The sequence below is a fragment of the Podarcis tiliguerta genome (assembly GCF_965153285.1).
Source record: "Podarcis tiliguerta genome assembly, chromosome: 6".
Classification (NCBI taxonomy): Eukaryota; Metazoa; Chordata; class Lepidosauria; order Squamata; family Lacertidae; genus Podarcis; species Podarcis tiliguerta.
In genome coordinates, this window is record NC_139539.1 from 63832173 (window position 1) to 63851649 (window position 19477).

At 40.4% G+C, this 19477-nt stretch overlaps 1 protein-coding gene across 1 annotated transcript; it reads left to right on the forward strand.

The window, feature by feature from the left end:
- The first annotated feature begins 1871 nt into the window (after window positions 1-1871).
- On the forward strand, window positions 1872-19181 carry ACADM (acyl-CoA dehydrogenase medium chain). The gene is made up of 13 exons (XM_083448436.1): window positions 1872-4507; window positions 5224-5892; window positions 10056-10152; window positions 11163-11260; window positions 11373-11442; window positions 12452-12552; window positions 12641-12721; window positions 13918-14048; window positions 14597-14705; window positions 14872-15012; window positions 15090-15185; window positions 16529-16777; window positions 18012-19181. The coding sequence occupies exons 2-13, from the start codon at window positions 5866-5868 to the stop codon at window positions 18081-18083; spliced, it is 1272 nt and encodes a 423-aa protein (XP_083304562.1). The 5' UTR covers window positions 1872-4507; window positions 5224-5865; the 3' UTR covers window positions 18084-19181.
- Window positions 19182-19477: the final 296 nt, after the last annotated feature.

Below are 19477 nucleotides of genomic sequence, written 5' to 3' on the forward strand. Positions count from 1 at the left end.
ATTTTAAGCCATGCAGTGAATTACTTTCAAATTCCAATCAAAGACAAACATGCGAGTTGTATATAAGATCTTTCCAGTTAATTAAAACTAGTTTGGAACTGTAATCAAGACGGACGGGGGAGAGGTCTAAATTTTTCTTAGATAAAAGAAAGGGGGGGGGAGGGAGAATGTAGGTACCAGCCCACCCAAAACCTGAAATCGTGGGACATGGTTTGTGAATACAAAACAGGCACTACAAAACAGAACTGTGTTGAATTTAACACCTGAACTTGTCAATGTATGTTTTCCGTTCACTGATCCTCCCAAAGAGTTGCAAAACCTTTTGTATGTCACATATTCCTATACACTGTATGCTTAAAAAAGCCCACTTTGCTTCCTTTATGTGCATCTCTTCAGTTCAGCATTCTCCTTTTCCAGTGATTCCTAAACTCCCCCTGCCCATGGACCTCTTGAAATTGCTATGGTTCTTGGTGGATCACATAATGATTTTGCTGCCTGTTGCAGCAATCACAATGTACTATTCTAGATGCTGTATGGTTTTTAAATTTGTTGTATGTCTTCTTTTATTTCTTATAATGAATTCTATTGTATTGTAGTTTGAATTCCATAAAATTCAGGTTGTAAGTGTTCTTCGCAGACATGTGGAGAAGCTGGTAAAATGTGGACTGGACAAGGCAACTGTTAGGTGGATTTGTCGCTGGTTGACTGACTGAACCCAAAGAGTGCCAACTACTGGTTCCTCATTATCCTGGAAAAAAGTGACAAAGTGGGGTGCCACAGGATTCTGTCCTGGGCCCGTTGTTGTCCAACATCTTTACAAATGACTTTTAAGAGGGAATTGAGGGGATGCTTACCACATTTGCATATGACACCAAACTAGCAGGCATAGTTATAATGTTGCAGAAGACAGAACTGGGATTCAAAATGACATTCTCATATGGGGCCAGTTCTGGGCACCACAACTGAAGAAGCATACTGACAAGCTGGAACATGTGCAGAGGAGAGAAACCAAGATGATTAAGGAAACCAAGGCTTATGAGGAACAGTTGAGGGAGTTGGGTATGTTCGGCCTGGATATGAGGAGACTGAGAGGAGATAGGATATCTAAAGATGGCGCAAGCTTGTTTTCTCCTGCTCCTGAAGGTAGGACCCGAACCAATGGCTTCAATTTACGAGAAAGGAGATTCCAACTAAACATCAGGAATAACTTTCTGAAAGTAAAAGCTGTCAGGGGAACAGAATCCCTTGGAAGGTGGTGGACTCTTCATTGGTTTTTATGCAGAAGTTGGCTAGCTGCCTGTCATGGATGAGATTCCTACATTGCAGGGGATTGAACTAGATGACCCCCAGGTCCCTTCCAACTCTACAATTCTGTGATTCTATGAATGAAAAAGTTGGACACTGACTGCTCAGGGGTCCCATAACTAGTTAGCATGTCAGAGTCTCATTCATTATCAGAATTAACCAGACAAATTGCTCCACCAACTAAGATGGCCATGTACTACTACCCACAGAACTGAGAAACAGTTTTCCATCTGTCAATCCTTTCCATGTACAGGCCATGTGAGTTTTCCCGTGCTGAATCAAATTAAGGCACAGGCCCTTCCTGTTTTGCAACCGTACACTCCTCAGAATCCAAAGACTTTGATTTCCCAGAAGCTTAGGGTAGACCCCTTGAAATTTATTTATATGGGTGGGCCTACTATGAATATGACTTGAGCTGCAGTCCTAACTCCATTTACTTGGGAGAAAGCCCCAGTGAATTCAATAGGCCTTACTTCTGAAGAGATGTGGTTAGTCAGAGATTGTGAAGAACCATGTGATGGCTTGATATAAATAATTACCTGGTTAATTACAATCCTATTAGTTTTTAAAACAATTTTATTACAATTATATGTTGATAAAGTGTCTTATTAGAAAGTTGCCCATATCTTAACTTTAGAAATCTTTTTGTTCAATTTTTAAACTAACAGATTTCTAGTGATTAACAATAATTTAGTGGCATACAGTTTAGTAATGTTTCATAATATCAACACTTAATTAATAAAAAATATTATACAAACTTAATAGTAATAACTGCAATAAACATTTAGCACAAAATAACTCATTAAATATTAAGAGAAATAATGAATCTGTAATGCAAGTGTCTAAATAAATGAAAAACTGCTCTTTTTGTAATATATTATCCTTATTTTACAATGTTTACTTGCTAATTTATACAACCTGGCAACAACCAACAAGCCTCTCCCATTCATTAGAGTAATAAAGGGGATTTCTTCTGTATTAATGAAACTGTGAAAGTAATATATATTCCAAACTGCAGGGAGAAAATGTCTCATAAGACAAATTATAAAACAAAGGTACAGCAGGATTGCTAGTAAATGTAGCCAGTGCTCAATCAGAAAAACTACTATGGATGCATTGTATGGATTCCAGAAAGATTTGAGATTAGGAATGCCTTTGTGCCATTTTATTTTTAAATTATAACAATATTATACTAAATTTACAGAACAATTCTACATTTACATTTCTGTGATTGTAGGCGGTAGATCCATCATAGTTACATCCACATAACATCTCCTGCATCCAATCCATCCCCAGTTCAGGACAGGAGGGGGAAACCACATGAAACTCAGGGTGGGAGATGAGGAAAGTGATTTTCATTTGATCTCTTCCCCCTGCATTGGAGTCAATAGAATTACTTACACGAGGTCGTAGTGTAGATTTCCACTGTGTGGGCATGTTTGTGAAATGAGAAGGGCTAGGAGCAGATCTGTATTTCTAGTGTTATCATCAGTCTGCCACTACATCCTAATGCTACTCAAATGATGAGCCAGTGAGTTTGTTTCATAAGTAAATATGTTCCTCAATACCAGTCTACTGCATTATTCGGCATACGTCTGCACTCCCTACGCTTCTAATCCAAAGCAAAGTCTGGAAATTTTATTTCTATTCCCTGCTCCATGATATTAAATTACTGATCCTAGTTATACAGCTTTGTTAAAATGTCCAAGTTGTATGAATGAAATCAGTTGTTTCTCTTGGAAGAATGGAAGTTTACTTGTGTTCCCTGGCATTGCCTCAGAGTTTCTGGCTTATTGTATTAAATCTCTTCTCCATGTCCAACCTGGCTCTTTTGTCCAGTCATTACTTGGCCTGATTACTGTGCCCTCTTATACATGTTCTCCATACTTTCCTACCTTTTTTTCCCATTTGACTATCCTTCACCTCACTATTGCATCACATTTCTTCTTCACTTTTCCTCCATTGACACCATTCCTGTCTTTTTGCCTCCAGCACATATGACTCAATTGAAATTCACTCCTCGTTTGTGTACTCAAATTCGCTTGCATCATTCACTCTTGCATCCTGACAAGCACAAGTGAGACATTGGGATTGACTTTAGTTTTTAAAATCCCAGAAGTATTTAAGTCACACAATTACTGCTTTGTCCCTAGAGGGTATTTGTGTAACTTTAAATAGATGCCTTGTTATTTCATTACCAAATGTCTGTTTTGAGCTGGCCCTTTCCATCATGTCAATGAAATGTTTGTAGACATGGCTCAGTAAAGACAGGCTAGGTAAAGACAGTTCTGCCATAACTTGGCAAAATAGCATGTTTCCCCAAAGCTCTCTAGAGTGTCCTATGTGATTTTAACAAGTTGTTTAGAGCAGGGATACAAAAATCTGAGGGCTTCTGAATGTTGTTGGATTTCAGTGCCTATCAGATGCAGCCAACATAGCCAATGGCAGGGCTACAGGATTGTCATTCCTGCAGGAGTGGGTGACATTGTGGTCTAAACTACTGAGGCTTTGTAGCTTGCCGATCGGAAGGTTGGCAGTTCGAATCCATGCAACAGAGTGAGCTCCCATTGCATCTGTCAACCTAGCTGTTCAAAAGCAGCTAGATAAACGCAGTGGGAAGGTAGACAGCGTTTCTATGTGCTCTGGCACTCGCCACAGTGTCCCTTTGCACCAGAAGCAGTTTAGTCATGCTGGCCACTTGACCTGGAAAGCTGTCTGCAGTCCAGCTCCCTTGGCCTGAAGCAAGATGAGACTTAACTGTCCAAGGGTCCTTTACCTTACATTCCTGATTTAAAGATTACTTGATCCAAACAGAGGCGTTATCCCATTTCTTCAGGTTGGAAGTTTGGGTGAAACTCAGCTTGCTGAGAAGAGTTTAGATAGGCTTAAAACAGACAGAGCAAGATACCTGCAGATTAAGACTATCCTCATACCTTTGACCTCTTTGTTGACATTATCTCTTTCAGCAGCACAGCAGAGAGAATTTTCATAAGTGGGGCAGAGTTCTCACTGCTGCGCCGCCCAGAGGGGCAAAAACCAAGTTAAACAAGAGAAGAGTGTGTGGCAACCATCCCACCGGTTGCATGTGCCCAAGGCTGGTACAGCGGTGGGGTCCCATTGCCCCCAGAAAGGGATCGAACAAGCGGGCAGAGGTTGTGATGCCAGGCCCGATTTCCCCTCCACGTGTATTACCCAGAGAGTTGTAGCAGGAACCCCCCCCCCCCATCATTCAGTTTGTACAGACTTCACACACACTCACACTCACACACTACATACGCTACACTTCTGTTATAAATTCATAGAAAATCAACCATACATCAAATTTGCACTGTTCCACTTTTATTTTACTCCATGAAGGAAGGACTACAAAATGGGGAAGGTTTGATACAGGCCACCATAATTCCTTGAGCATAGCAGCATATTCACAGGAGCCCTGCCCAGTTGCTATGCCAACCCTGATGGTTTCAGACAGAAAACCATCAACCCTGCATACAACCTGGATTCAACCTGGACTATAACAAAAGAACAGTGATTGGATTTCCCCTCAGGGGGCAGGAAACTGCAATCTCCCCTTTGTCACCTGGAAAGTACTCATGGGGAGGGGAGAAAGGAGGAACCAGCCAGGTGACAGGACACTCAGGTTACCACCACAACTCCTCCCTCAACCCCTCCTTTCTGTAATGTATGCATGATGTTTCTGGGGGTGGGCTTGACCTAGAGGAGGGGAATTTCAAAAGTTTTTATAAGGTCTTGCACACCATTGTTCTGGGTCTTTCCTCTCTCCTGCGAGTGAGGGGAATACCCTGCTGCAACAGTACAATAAAGGCCAAGCCTACAGGCTGCTGATTTGCTCCAATTTACTCTGGTTGGTGTCTTTACTTTTTGTCCAAGGGAGCCCTCGGATTTTTCCGGCAACAGAGTGAACAAACACACGAAAATGTGTTTCGCTGGCACTGTTATGAAGCTCTTCATAGCAGGAGCCAGGTCCTAGGGGGCCGTGGTCCCTTCGCCCCCCATAGAATATTGGAGGGGGCCAGCCCCCCCACCCCAAAAGTTGATACGTATTCCATTCATTGCGCCCCATCGTATGATCGATTATGCGAGGCGGGGCTTACTTGTCCCCCTACAATATTTTATTCAAGTTGTCACCGTCCTGAAGCCCTTTTTCAGTGCCCAAATCACAGATAGTCACCACCAATGGCCTGGCTTTGCCGTGCAACGAGCCGCCACCTCTGCCCACTGGCTGCGTGGCAAGGCGGATTGGGGCCCCGGCGAAAGTGAGAGAGACGCTTCCCCCCCCCCCGCCCGCCCCACAAAAAATCTCCGCTGTTGTCAACGGCGGCCGCCAGGGCTTACCGCGGCACCGGAGCCTGACCGGCCTTCGTCAGCCGACTCCCCCTCCCCCCCCCGCCTTCCTTCTCTCGGCTCCTCCTCCCTCGTCGCCTCTCTCTTGAGGCCTAGCTTCCTGGAGCGATCCCCGAGCGCAGGAGGCGGGCCTTGGCTTGGTGCCTACTGGGTGGGAGGTTGCTGCCGCGTCCTGTGGAAGAGGAAGGGCACGTCATGGCCGCCGCGCTGAAGGTCTCTCGGGTACGGAGTAGGTAGCGAGGGGCGTGAGGGGAGAAGCCGGGCGCAGAAACCGAAAGCGGCAGGCTTGGGGGCAGCCTCGGATTGCTGAGGGAAGGAGGCCTTGCAAGGTGGGGCGGGGTGGGTTTCTGAAACCCGGCAATGCAAGCCCGAAACGTGCCTACTCGGGAGATAACCCCGTTTAGTCCAAGGGAGCTTACCCACTGCCCCAGTAAAGTGCTGATAAGCGGGCGAAGGGGTTGACTGCGTATTTAGTAGTCCTAAGACTTCTATAATTACAACATTGTACAGTTGGAAGGGGCTCCCGAGAGGCATCTAGTCCAAACCCCCTTCCCCCTGTCATGCAGGGATCAGAACTAGAACATAAATATTTAGAAGAGGGGAAGGATGCCAAGTTCTCACGGGGGAAAGGAAAAGGTATCTCCACCCGCACAGAGTGATACTTCCAGCTTATATAAAGCGAAGTATATTCTGTCCCGTAACAAACAACAATACCGCAGTTTTTGGTATTATGCAACAGCGTATCTATTTATTTGTTTGGCATTCATAAGGAGAGGTTGGTTTCCGGAAGGAAACTGCCTCACCTTGATCCTAGGGTGTGTTTTTTTAATTTATGGCAAATGTAGGGAAACCTCTTCTGTTTCCCTACATTTGGTATAAAAAAACAAAAACAAAAACCTATAGAAACCGAGATCATATGTGTGTTAGGTTTAGGGGATTTTGATAGAGTTATCTTCTGTGAATAGGTTTAACTAATTATACTACTCCCTATATGTTTCATATAAAACATTGTTGTTCCAGTATAGCTGGTATATCTTCCAACTTTTATTCTTGTTTATGGTTTGTTACAAAATCCCAGTTTGTATTGGTTTTTGCCCCTAAGTATATAAACGAGACAGACATAGTCTTAAGAATTCATATGCTAGAAAGAAAAACAACTTTTTTAAAGCATTGTGCTGTGACTGGGAAATGACTGCTTTTGAATCTTGGTAGTTTGGGTGTCCCTTTGCCCTTTTAAAGTCCTTTAGTATTATCTACATACTATAGACAAAGACCTACGGCTAAGAAATGGTGCTTAAGGCCATCTAGTATGTCCATGGCAGAGGTGACATTTAGAATACAGATTGTCTGATGAATAGAGTAGTCTCTTAACTACTATGCCACACTAGCTCTTTGAGAATGTTGGACAGAACAGTCCTTTTATGGGTTTTGTTTATACACTTGATTTATAAAGCTAATAAGAATACTTTTATATTTGCAGTTTTGTTTCAAATCTGTACAGAATACTTTGATCTAGTAGCTGTTTGCCCTTGATTTAAGCAAAATGTGAGCAAAGCTACTAAACTTTGATAATTACCCACTTATCACTGATGAGTCAATCTATATGACATACTCAATATGTAAATAAATGCATTTTTGCACTCTGAAAATGTGCAGGTTCAGATTGATGTATACAATAGTTCGCCTAGAAAGGATTTGCAGGGCTATTAAACTTCTCTGAGGATTTTTCTTCTATGACAGAAATGGCCCTGCACAAGATTTCTGTTGGTTAAATTTCTTGGTAGACAGTTATTGATAAAACTGAAGGATGCCAAACCAGTGAGCTGAGTATTGCATATGGTGATGTGGTAATGTTGTGTGCAATTAATGTGTTGTGCCACTTTACCAGTCTCATACAGGTTGGTTTATGATGTGGGAACTTTGTAATATTCTACTCCGTAGGTGTCACACATAAATCATAACAAGTGATTGTTATGAGCATGTATTTCTGTCTAGGACGTACCCAGCAAACTGGAGGATAAGCAGGGCAAATGTTTCATTTGTGTACAGAGAGTTCTTTTTGAAAAAAAATTATTGCTGTGAGAGTGAAAAGCAGAAGTGTTTTCCATAAGGACAACATGTAATTGAAAATTGCCACAACGAAAAGGTCAGCCTTTAAACCACTGTACCTTGTAACTTTAATGGAATTTGGTGTTGGCAGTGCCAGTGAGCAGTCTGCTTCTCTCCCCCCACCCCCAAGAGTATGACACATAAGATAACTGACAAGTTTCAACCCCTGAAAAGCAAGGTATGGAGCAGAGTACTAAAAAACTTTCTATTCTAGCTGGCCATTACAAAAACTCGGTAACTAAAAAATAGTTTCTGTGTTTGCTTTTTTCATTCTCCCAATCTCTTTGCCTTTTATGTCACATATTTTAGGTTGTAATCCTTGGGGGAGGGCCTTTCTAACACTGGTATTTGTAAGGTACTCTGGGAGCCTCCCTCCCTCTCTTTCTCTCTCTGTGTTGGCTGAAAGTAGAATAAAGATGATTTACTTAAATCAAATAGCATTAGAGACTTAATTCCACAATTGTTTGCTAAAGCATCACCCTTGAAGCCAGGGAGCCACAGGTTAGAAAGTACGGTGGTACCTCTGGTTACATACTTAATTTCAACCTTAACCTGAAACTGTTCTTAACCTGAAGCACCACTTTAGCTAATGGGGCCTCCTGCTGCCGCTGCGCCACTGCTGCACGATTACTGTTCTTATCTTGAAGCAAAGTTCTTAACTCGAGGTACTATTTCTGGGTTAGCGGAGTCTGTAACCTGAAGCGTATGTAACCCGAGGTACCACTGTACTTTAGTGTAAATTATTCTTTGAAATTGTAGTGAAGTTGAAATGGTCAATAAGTTATTCATATCCAAAGCTTTGTGGCCTTTTGGTTAATATTGTACACTTGATAGAACATCTTGTGCATGTCTTATGCAATCTTTATCTTATTCACTTCTTTTTCTTTTGAATGACTGGTGTGTAGTTGTATAATTAGATGGACTTTGTTCTCTTGCTATTTTATTAACCACTGGACCATCTTTTGTTGTCACTTTCATATTCTGCTTAGTCAAAGCTACTTATTTTAGTTCTTGTTCCCCAAATTAGGAGTGTAGGAAGCTTCCCTATATTGTGCCAGACTATTGTCCCATCTTATCTCACTGTTCTCTGCACCAGTGGCGAGTGGGGGCAGAGGCAAAAGTGAGTTTAACCACAGATGTGACTTGTACACAGAGCCGCATTGTAGCCCAGCAAAAGTCAGTGTTTCTACACTGCAATTTTCCCCTGCAAATTAGGAGTTTGGTCATTATCTCTGACCCTTTTCTTTCTTTCTTTCTTTCTTTCTTTCTTTCTTTCTTTCTTTCTTTCTTTCCTATCTTATCTAAGGTTTGCTGGTTCTCTTGTTAATAATTCCTAATCTCTTCCATTTTAGTTTATTTAGACTAAATTCCTTATTCAGACTCTAATTCCTGTTTTGGGCTGATGACTGCAATGGTTTAGTAGTCTTGTGCTTCAGTTTAAACTTACTTGGGGGTATCAAACACTCATCTTATTTAACTTCCACTCCCTTGTGCTGTATCTCAACATACTTTTTCTGGGCTCCTTATATGTGGAACTCTCTCCCTCTTGATATTCAGTTCACTATCACTTTGTCCCACTTTAAGAAAGCACAAAATTGTCCTTTCTTCTTGCAGTTTTGCTTTGTTTCTTTAATTGTCAGTTAAGCATTATATATATTTACTTTGAACATTTTTTCTTTCTTTTATTCTTCCAGAGAAAGTTTCTCCATTTTCCCCTTCTAAGTCCCCTCTCCTATTGTTTCATGCCTTTAGATTGTAAGGCAGAGACCTGTGCCTGAAATTTCCTATGTATTTTACTCACTTTCATTAATAATAAATGCTAAGGATACTACTAGATCTTTCGGCAATAAGATATAATATATGTCCTATAAGTATGTATCTTCAACAGAACTATATAATAACAATTTGCAAAATCTTTAGTTTGCTCCAGCAATGGAAAGTTCATAGGAGGACAACAAAGTCCATAGAAAGGTACAGGGGCATATTTATTTGCAAAGGCCAAATGGTATTTTGAACCAAAATTAGCAGTTTATCAGGGTTATTTGGTATATTTAGATGTATACGATTTTGCAAAAGAACTTAAAAGAAAATATGCTACACATTGAAAAACACAGAATTCCCCAACTACTTCTAGTGAAAAATACGATCAGTTCTGTGGTAAATGCATGGGTCTCTGCTGCAGACTATTTTTTAGTTGGCACTTGCAATAGGATTGAGAAATTCATTGGAGGCTTTTATCGGACCTATTCTTATTCCCCCCAAAATCAAAATCTCAGGTGTTACGAAGCATTGCTACATGCGGTTGGAGATCGCAATCAAGTCAAGCTGCTGCAACAGCACCCAAAAGTAAATCGGCAGCTGGATTTAGCTTTGGTAAGTATTCACAAAGCACTGTAAAAATATCCCCTATTAATCTTACATTATGTCCCATGCCTCAAGTATTTCACAAACCTAAAGAAAATTATCAGAATTTGAACCATTTGATGTGTGATGGCAGGAGACTTGAGGACTCAATGCCTGATGCACTTACTTTTTATTTTACTAAAAGCAGCTGTGCAGTTTTACTAAATACAATTAGTGAACTACGAACTGTAATTGGAGAAGTGCAGTGTGCATTACATCTTTTCCTTATGCCACTTTCCCAGTTTAAATTGCTTTCTGAGCTGCTTTTTGGTTCATAAGCAAAAATATATGATACAGGCGTTTGCATTTTTTTCAGTGCAGTCAAACGGGGCCCACATTCCAATGGATGTTGTAGCCAGAGGCAATACACTAGGCTGATCAACAGATGTGACGGCTGTTTGTGTGCAGTAGACTACATTGCAGCCACACACAGTCATCTCTCCATCCAGGCTCTCAAGGAGGGTGCAGAGCAGGACCAATAAGGAGCCTGGAGAGAGATGGTGTGGCCTGGGGAGGACCCTGATGGCCAGGGATAGAGATACTTGGATGTCTGCTCTGATCCAGCAGGGCTTGTCTTATGTCCTCAGGTGGGAAAACTGATGTGCAGTCATCTCGCTTGCAGTAGATGCTTCTGTAAGAGGCAATGAACAGTCTGTTTCTCAAACAGAGGCTCCTGATTTTCCTCACACTGTTCCAAAAATATAATTTATTTCAGCTGATGTTGGTTCATGCCCTTATACCTCTTGGAATATCCTGCTGTTGCCCCATTTGGTCATGGTTTCCCCTATATTGCTGTGCTGCTTCATGTCCTGTCACATCCTGGCGAGTAGAATTAGGGATGAATTTAGGTGCCAAAATAATGCACTCTAGCAATGTCAGGTGCAAAGTATTGCAGTTCTGTTACTATGTTGAATTATTACGGGTATTTCAAATATTTGGATATATTTGATTGTTTGACATGTGAATGCCATGTTTTATAGAACTTACTGATGAACAGAAGGAATTTCAAGCTACAGCTCGTAAATTTGCTAGAGAGGAAATCTTGCCCGTCGCTGCCGAATATGACAGAACTGGAGAGGTAGGCTTGCTATATAAGAGGACAACAGCTTGCTTTAACATTTCATTGAGTAAATGTTTCTAAAAAGAGACACTGTACATAAAATGAAATATTTTATCTTTTTTCTTTCTAGTACCCTCTTCCCCTCATAAAAAGGGCATGGGAGCTCGGCTTGATAAATTCACATATACCAGAGAGCTGTGGCGAGTAAACTACCTTTTAAGCAATAAAATAGCATCAGCTAAGGAACACTTTTAGGAGGCAAAGATACGACAGATTTTACGATAGGATGTTTTATGAATGTGAAGGAATAGCAATAGCCAATATGTCTGGTGTAAGATAAGTTTTCATGTCTTGAGACCTTATTAGAAATAGCAGTATTGCCAAACATCCAGGGTATATGTATATGGATATTAGTTAACTTATTTGCAGTATGTTTGATGATTGGTAAGTGGATATGTAAGGGACACGGGTGGCACTGTGGGTTAAACCACAGAGCCTAGGACTTGCCGATCAGAAGGGCAGCGGTTCGAATCCCCGCGATGGGGTGAGCTCCCATTGCTTGGTCCCTGCTCCTGCCAACCTAGCAGTTCGAAAGCACGTCAAAGTGCAAGTAGATAAATAGGTACCGCTCTGGCGGGAAGGTAAATGGCGTTTCCGTGCGCTGCTCTGGTTTGCCAGAAGCGGCTTAGTCATGCTGGCCACATGACCCGGAAGCTGTACAATAAAGCGAGATGAGCGCTGCAACCCCTGAGTCGGCCACGACTGGACCTAATGGTCAGGGGTCCCTTTACCTTTACCTTTAAGTGGATATGCAAGCAGACACCATTGAAAGGTGTTGTTACATCTGGACCATCCTCTTCAACCATAAGGCCATTTACCACCAATAGCTCTGTAGAAAGGATCCCGAAGGTTTATTGTGCTTTGATGGTTTTATTGTGCTTTGATTTTTATTATTGTCTTTCAATATTACTTGGAAGACTTTGTATCCTGAATTGGTATTGACCCATTCCTACATGCAAGTTATGATTTAGTTAACTACTGGGGTTACTCTGTGTGTGTGTTGAAGGGATATATGCAAATGAAATTGAAACATCCTGTTACACTGATGTCAAAATTCACCCTATCAAAGGTTAGAGTGTATAGGAAGTAAAGTGCACTTAAAATGGATTTGTATGGGACTGTTTTTTGTTTCATAATGTTTTGCTATAGGTGGCCTTGGTCTTGGCTGTTTTGATGCCTGCCTTATTACTGAAGAATTAGCTTATGGGTGTACAGGGGTTCAAACAGCTATTGAAGCAAATTCCCTGGGTGTAAGTATTTTCCTTCTTTCTTTGTAGTAGTCTAGATAATGACTTTCTTTGTATTGAATGTTTCTTTTTTCTTTTTTTTTTCTTGCAGCAAATGCCAGTCATCATTGCAGGAAATGAGCAGCAGCAGAAGAAATATCTGGGAAGAATGACAGAGGAACCTATGATGTGTGTAAGTTCCCCCTCTCCCCCCAAGTCTATAGAATTTTACTTTGCTTTCTTTGGTGAAAAATCTGTATACACATACCGTATTTTTCTGTATATTGGACGCCCCCATGTATAGGACACCCCCTATTTTGGGAGACTCCAAATTAAGAAAATGGGGGGGGAATTGCCCTAATTTTTTTGGAGAGGATTGCCCAGAGCCTAACAGCCATGTGCCTATCAGCTGTTTCCTCGCGGGCAATTGCTGAGCTTTGGGGGAGGGCAGGGTTGAGCTTTTTTGGGGGGGGGGGAGAGTGGTGAAGCTTTTTCTTTCAATTGCTTTTAGCACTTTTCGCCTTTCCCATGGGGCCTCTGTATTCTGCTTGCCTCTGCCCGCCCTACAGCTGGGAGGGAGGCTGTAGGCAGTCTGTTTTTGTGCACAGGCGGCGCGACGTTACACAGGAGGAGTGCGGCGATTGAAGTAATATCCCCCCTTTGCGCCTTTCACATTAGTGAAACATTGCACCTTGTGCTCCTCCTGTGTAACGTTGCACTCACAAATGGAGCTGCGTGAAGAAGCCACACAGAAAAATGATCGCACACCACCTCCCCCACAACTGTAGGGTGGGCAGAGTGGGAAGAGGCAAGCGGACTAAGAATGACCCGCAGGAAAGGCGCTGCCACTCCAGTTGGCTGGAGATATCTCTCCCCTCCGCACCTTTCTCATGTGGTGTTAGTCTGCTTTAAGCCGCGTGAAGACGCCACACAAAAACGGACTGCCTACAGCCTCCCTCCCATCTGTAGGGCGGACAGAGTGGGAGGAGGCAAGCAGACTACAGAGGCCATGCAGCTCGCCACTGCTGGGAGCTGCCACTGCTAAAGCAAGTACCATATTTACTTATATATTTAATTGCTGTATTCCATGGATAAGACGAACCTTGTTTTTCGACCTAAAAAATTGGGTAAAAAACCTCATCTTATAGATGGGAAAATACGGTATTATTAATTTATATACAGCTTATATGCAAATACACAATAGCAATTCCATTGGTCACTAGAATAAGTCTTAATGAAAATATGCAATAAAACAAGCAATTAAAAAGCACGGCAGTTAAAACATCTAAAAACAGACAGTTAAGCTAACAAAATCAGAAGTGCAGTTCAGGAGAATGCTTGCCTAAACAGGTATGCCTCCTGTTTATTCCTTTTTCTTTTTCTCCTCAGGCCTACTGTGTAACGGAACCTGGAGCAGGCTCTGATGTAGCGGGTTTAAAAACAAGAGCCGAAAAGAAAGGAGATGAATATATAATTAATGGACAAAAAATGTGGATCACCAATGGTGGCAAGGCTAACTGGTATAGCAATTGTTAACTAGCTTTACTTTCTATGCAGTTCTTCCCCACATTTGATTCGTTTTTGTGTCATGCACAGTGTGACTAAGATGCAGAATGTTTATTAGAAACGATTTGGGGAGATTAGCTATTATGACTTACCCTATCACAAATGAGGCAAGAGCCAGTGTGGTATTGTGTGTCCACATTCTTGACCACCATCCAGGATTTGGTTTGGAAGGAAGGAATGAAGTGAGACAATTTGGAACAAGCAGTGACAGTACATGTTGGGAGGGCTGAAACTATCCTTTTACTAAATACCATCCTGTGCCACATGTGCTTTATGAGTCTTTTCCTTGTATATTCTCTTGTATTTCCTTTTTGTTTTATATATAATTCCGAACAATAGAAGTCCAGTCTTAACTATGTTAAAGCTCAGCAGAAGTCTTCAAACACACTGGGTTGTCCTCCTTTTTTGAAACCGCCTGATCGTTGTTTAATTTCTGGTATAAAGCTACCAGAAGCATCTGTTAAAGTCAAACTTGGCTCTTGTTTTTGTGTGTGTTTATTAGGTATTTTTTATTGGCTCGCTCCAATCCTGATCCCAAAGCTCCTGCAGGCAAAGCTTTTACTGGATTTATTGTGGAAGCGAACAGCCCTGGAATACAAATTGGAAGAAAGGTAGAGTACACACACACACTCCATCTAGAGTCTGTGTGTGGATGTGTAAAATAACAAGCATAATTCTTGCACTCTTGGCTATATATTACCAATCTACATTAGTTTTTTACTTCATCAAATAATTAAGTTAAGGCGTAATTAAATATTTCATAAACTTTCTTTTCAGGAACTTAATATGGGTCAACGCTGCTCGGATACAAGAGGGATTGTTTTTGAGGATGTGAGAGTGCCCAAAGAGAACGTATTAATTGGTGAAGGTGCTGGCTTTAAAATTGCCATGGGAGCATTTGATAAAACAAGGCCTCCAGTAAGTATCTGAAATAAGTTCTAGAAAAATATCATTTTAGAGTTCTATTTTTATGATATCCGTCATTAAAATCACAGGTAGCTGCTGGTGCTGTAGGGCTAGCACAAAGAGCTTTGGATGAAGCTACAAAGTATGCTATGGAAAGAAAAACCTTTGGAAAGGTCATTGCAGAGGTATGTGAATCTCTTTATCATTTATATGATGCCATTTCCAGTTAATGTGTATTAAGGGAAATCTTTTTCACAAAGCTTATATTGTAGGGTCCTAAAAGAATAGCTTAGCAAGTTGGAAGTCAAAATGCTGGTAAAACCAAAATATGATCCACCAATCTCTTACTAGAAGCCATTTAAATTTAAGGGTAGTGTTGCTTTGTAAATGGGTCTCTTGTGGTGTAAGAGGATTCAGGATTGCTGCAGCTGACAGTTAAAAAATGTGCTGTCGTATAGCAAAGCTAATGCTGATTTTGTCAGTGAGGGATAGTGTGGCTAGTCACTGCAAAGAACCAAACTAATCACATTTGTATACTTCTCATTGTGTATTAACTGTGAGTCTCCATACATAACCCCACAAATGGCTTATTTAGGAGGAAAGGCAAAATATAAATTTAATAAATAAATACATGTTTGACTGTAAGTCATTTTAGGGTTTTCTTGTTTGTCACTGAGACAAGGTGACATGAATTCGTTTAATAATCTGCACACATTCATTAATAGAGAATTATTTAAGTATATAAGCACTTCAGATTAAACCAGCACTGCTTTCTGATAACCAATGCTATGATCACAAAATAAATATAGCTGAGGAGTGATAGGAGTCTTAGGGAAATCCTAAAACCGGATGAAGATTGTAATAATTCTGGTGACTTTGGGTAATTCCTGAAGCTTGGCTGTGCATTGGTAACTTTTCTAATTAGATGAAATTTCATTGTAATTTTTAACAAATATGAACAAAGTAGCTTAGCGAAATATGTAATTCTATATGCTGTATTGATAAAGTTTTCCTTTTTCGGTCTGATTCACATGTCACTAAACCATAGTGAAACCTAACCATGAATTAATGGGGAACACACAGCATACACGCTGGTAAAATTGCAGCCAAAACCTCCTTCTGGGAGCTAAGGCAAGGCTCATGGTTTGTGTCTCTCCAAACAAACCATGAGCTGTAACGAAGTTTAGTTCTTATTGCTCGTGGCTTCTTTGAGGAAAATACAGTAAATTGTGAACCTGCGTTTGGATATGGCACTTATTGGGTCCCAGCAGCACAGCAGCTGAAGACAGGAGTGCCTTGAAGACAGGAGTGCCTGGCGTGCTCTGGTCCATGGGGTCACGAAGAGTCGGACACGACTGAACGACTAAACAACAACAACAGCACAGCAGCAGGAGGAATGAGGGAGGGGAAAATGCAATTTTAGCACTATGCAGAAGCTTGCTACATGTTCTTTGATACATATTGTACAAAAAGTAAACTTCTCAATTCTAAGTGGTCAATATTTGCCTATATTCCTCAACCATCTTAGCACCAGGCAGTGTCCTTCATGTTGGCTGAAATGGCAATGAAAGTGGAACTTGCTCGCTTGGCTTACCAAAGGGCTGCATGGGAGGTAGATGCTGGCCGAAGAAACACCTACTATGCATCTATTGCAAAGGGATATGCTGGAGATATTGCAAATCAAGTAGCTTCTGATGCCGTCCAGATTTTTGGAGGAAATGGATTCAATAGTGAATACCCAGTAGAAAAGCTAATGAGAGATGCCAAAATATACCAGGTAGGTAACCCATTTAATGCAAATACTAGAATTGTTGCCCAGTTAACATTTTTAGTGAATTGATAGCAGCGGTCTATTAATAAATTTGTGTATATAATGTAAAGACAAAAGTATGTTTCCCTTTTAAATGACACATCTGTGTTGTTGCAGCATTCATCTTAAGAGGTATTCTCTTTCATAGGGGAGGCAGGCTTCTTTTAAGGTGGCACTCAGCACCTGCAGGGTTTTTTTAAGCAGTATTTGTATGAAATGCCTGCAGGTTAAAAATTAAAATCTACTGAGTGTTAAATCTGGGGCAGTGTGGAGAAAAGACCCGTTTAGGATGCAATCCTATACAAAATATAGTAGATGTAGTTATCTGGAAAGTAAGTATGTTAGATGTAACGGCTTGACCTCAGATAAAAACACACATACAAACACACACATATATATAATTAAAATGTGGTAATTATTAACAAGATATTACGTTATAATCAACTAAGTCATACTCGGAGCAGAACCCATTGAAATTAAGTAACCTAAGCAATGTTTATTAATTTTATGTTGGTCTACTCAGAGTAGGATTAGCACCTATACGGTTTGAAATCAAGTAATATTTTTGAAAAGGAGGTAGGTTTCAATAGCTCAGGTTATACCCATTCCATTTTTAAATAGTATAAAAATTGTGCCTGAGGTCTGAATGGCATAACTGTACAAACTAGAGCAGTAGTCTTCTACCTTTTCAGACCCGGGACCCACCTTGAAACCCATTTCTTCATATTTACCATATATTTGTATGGTGGTAGTGCTGCTGTTGTGACCCATGTATGACTAGGTTGGAACTCAGTACTGGATCCTGACCCACTAGCAGTAGATCATTGTACTTCAGGGATTTGAACTTGTTTCTATAACAGAAGTGTCCATATGGAAAACACATTTTGAAATGGAGGAAATTTTCACAAATGATTTGTAATGTGCCGTGGGTGTCTGCTGTTCAAAGAAGAAAGTTGAAAAATTCCACTAGGTACGCTCAAGTTCTTAGGCTTAACTAAAGTAGCCTATTGGACCATAGCCATTTAAGTGCAGCCTTGAAGTACCTGGTGAGATTTGTTTCCCCGCCATTAAGCATCTGTAGCAACTTTTGCATTGAACTGGTAACGTACTGTTAAGAAGTTCCCTGTATATTCATATTTTATGTAGATATGAAATTGCTCAAAAGCACCTGCCATTTATTTATTGCATGCTTTCTTTTCAGATATATGAAGGCACAGCTCAGATACAGAGACTGATTGTAGCTCGTGAACACATTGGCAGGTTTAAGGGTTGAGAACTTTTGAAGAGAGACAAGGGCATGTATTAACCTGATGCTGCAAACATTTGGTCTTTATTCTGGTATGCTCCTTTTAAGATTGAAAAAATAAAATGGCCTCAAAGTAGTAGCATATCTGTTTCAGATCTTCAATATATGGAAAAAACTTGTTTCCTTAATTATTGAAACTGTTAGCCAGAGACCTCTTGAAAAATTGGGTTATTAGGTACATGTTGGTACATGTGGTTCTTTTTAGTTTGTTTTTTTAGTGGCTGCTTTTACTTTCACCTTACTCCATAGTTACTTGGTTATCCCTGCCCTCTGAGCTTCTCGCAACACCTTTTAAAGTGCCTCAAATTGAACTTGTGACACTATATTGGATTAAGAAGTTCATACCAATACCGGCAGTTTAGGGTTCTTGTTTTCTATTTGCAAATTATGTATTTTGGGATTAGGGCCACTTAAGAATGTTTGTTTCTGTGGAATAAGAAGATTCTGGACTCACCATTTTATCATACCAATTATTACCAAATAATGTATATTGTATGCAAGGTAAGGTGTGAAATTATAATCACTATCAAGTCAGCTGTACTGTGACTGTATTTTAATTTGCCATTTCTCTATATAGCGTAGCTATGCAAAACATCTGTAGAACAGCTGTAGTGTGGATTTTTTTCAACAACATACAAAGAGCAATGTGAAACACAGACTTAACAATGAACCTTACTTTTGAAATCAATGTGTACCTCACACCATGCTACAGTGTGCCTCAGAACAAATTGCCTTGACCTTGGAAAAGCCACATTACTGTATATTGTATTAATTTTATGACTTTGGAAACTGAAGAGTTGCAGTTTTGCAAACAACTTTGTATGTTGTTGTAAAACAAAACCTATGGTGCCTGTGTTGAACTTTTCAATTATCTGAAGAGTATACATAATGGTTTTTGTGCCTTTAGCCAGATTATATCAACCTTACTAAACAAATGCTTTATTGCACTCAAATATGAAAAAAGCCATACAATGTATTTTTTTGTTCCAGTAATGTTTACAGTACTGTCATTATGTCAATTAGCTATAGTATCAACTAATTAAAAAACAAATACTTGCCCTGAAACTCTGTTTTTGTTCTATAATCTGGGTATGAATTTTGGCATTGAAATGGAAAACAGCTCATTTGTGTTAGTATTAAATCTGTTCTAAGGTGTCATTAGAATACTGGTGTCCAGTCTCTGCTTCAACTGTAGTGCAGTTCAGTTGATCTCCAATGTTGGAGTTTGCTGTGAAATGCTGTCTGATAACTTTTCTCTTGCAACTAAATGCATTTTTTATATTACTTGTTCTGGTGGTGGGAATTGTGTGCATTGAAATGCTCTTTTTAAAAAAATGACTGGTGCATTTGTGCACACTCTA

Excerpts from the sequence above, each read along its gene's own strand:
- ACADM (XM_083448436.1), top strand. The coding sequence starts at position 5,866 with ATGGCCGCCGCGCTGAAGGTCTCTCGG. Across the intron at positions 11,261-11,372 it reads AATATGACAGAACTGGAGAG|TACCCTCTTCCCCTCATAAA; the intron begins GTAGGCTTGCTA and ends TTTTCTTTCTAG. Across the intron at positions 15,186-16,528 it reads TTGGAAAGGTCATTGCAGAG|CACCAGGCAGTGTCCTTCAT; the intron begins GTATGTGAATCT and ends CAACCATCTTAG.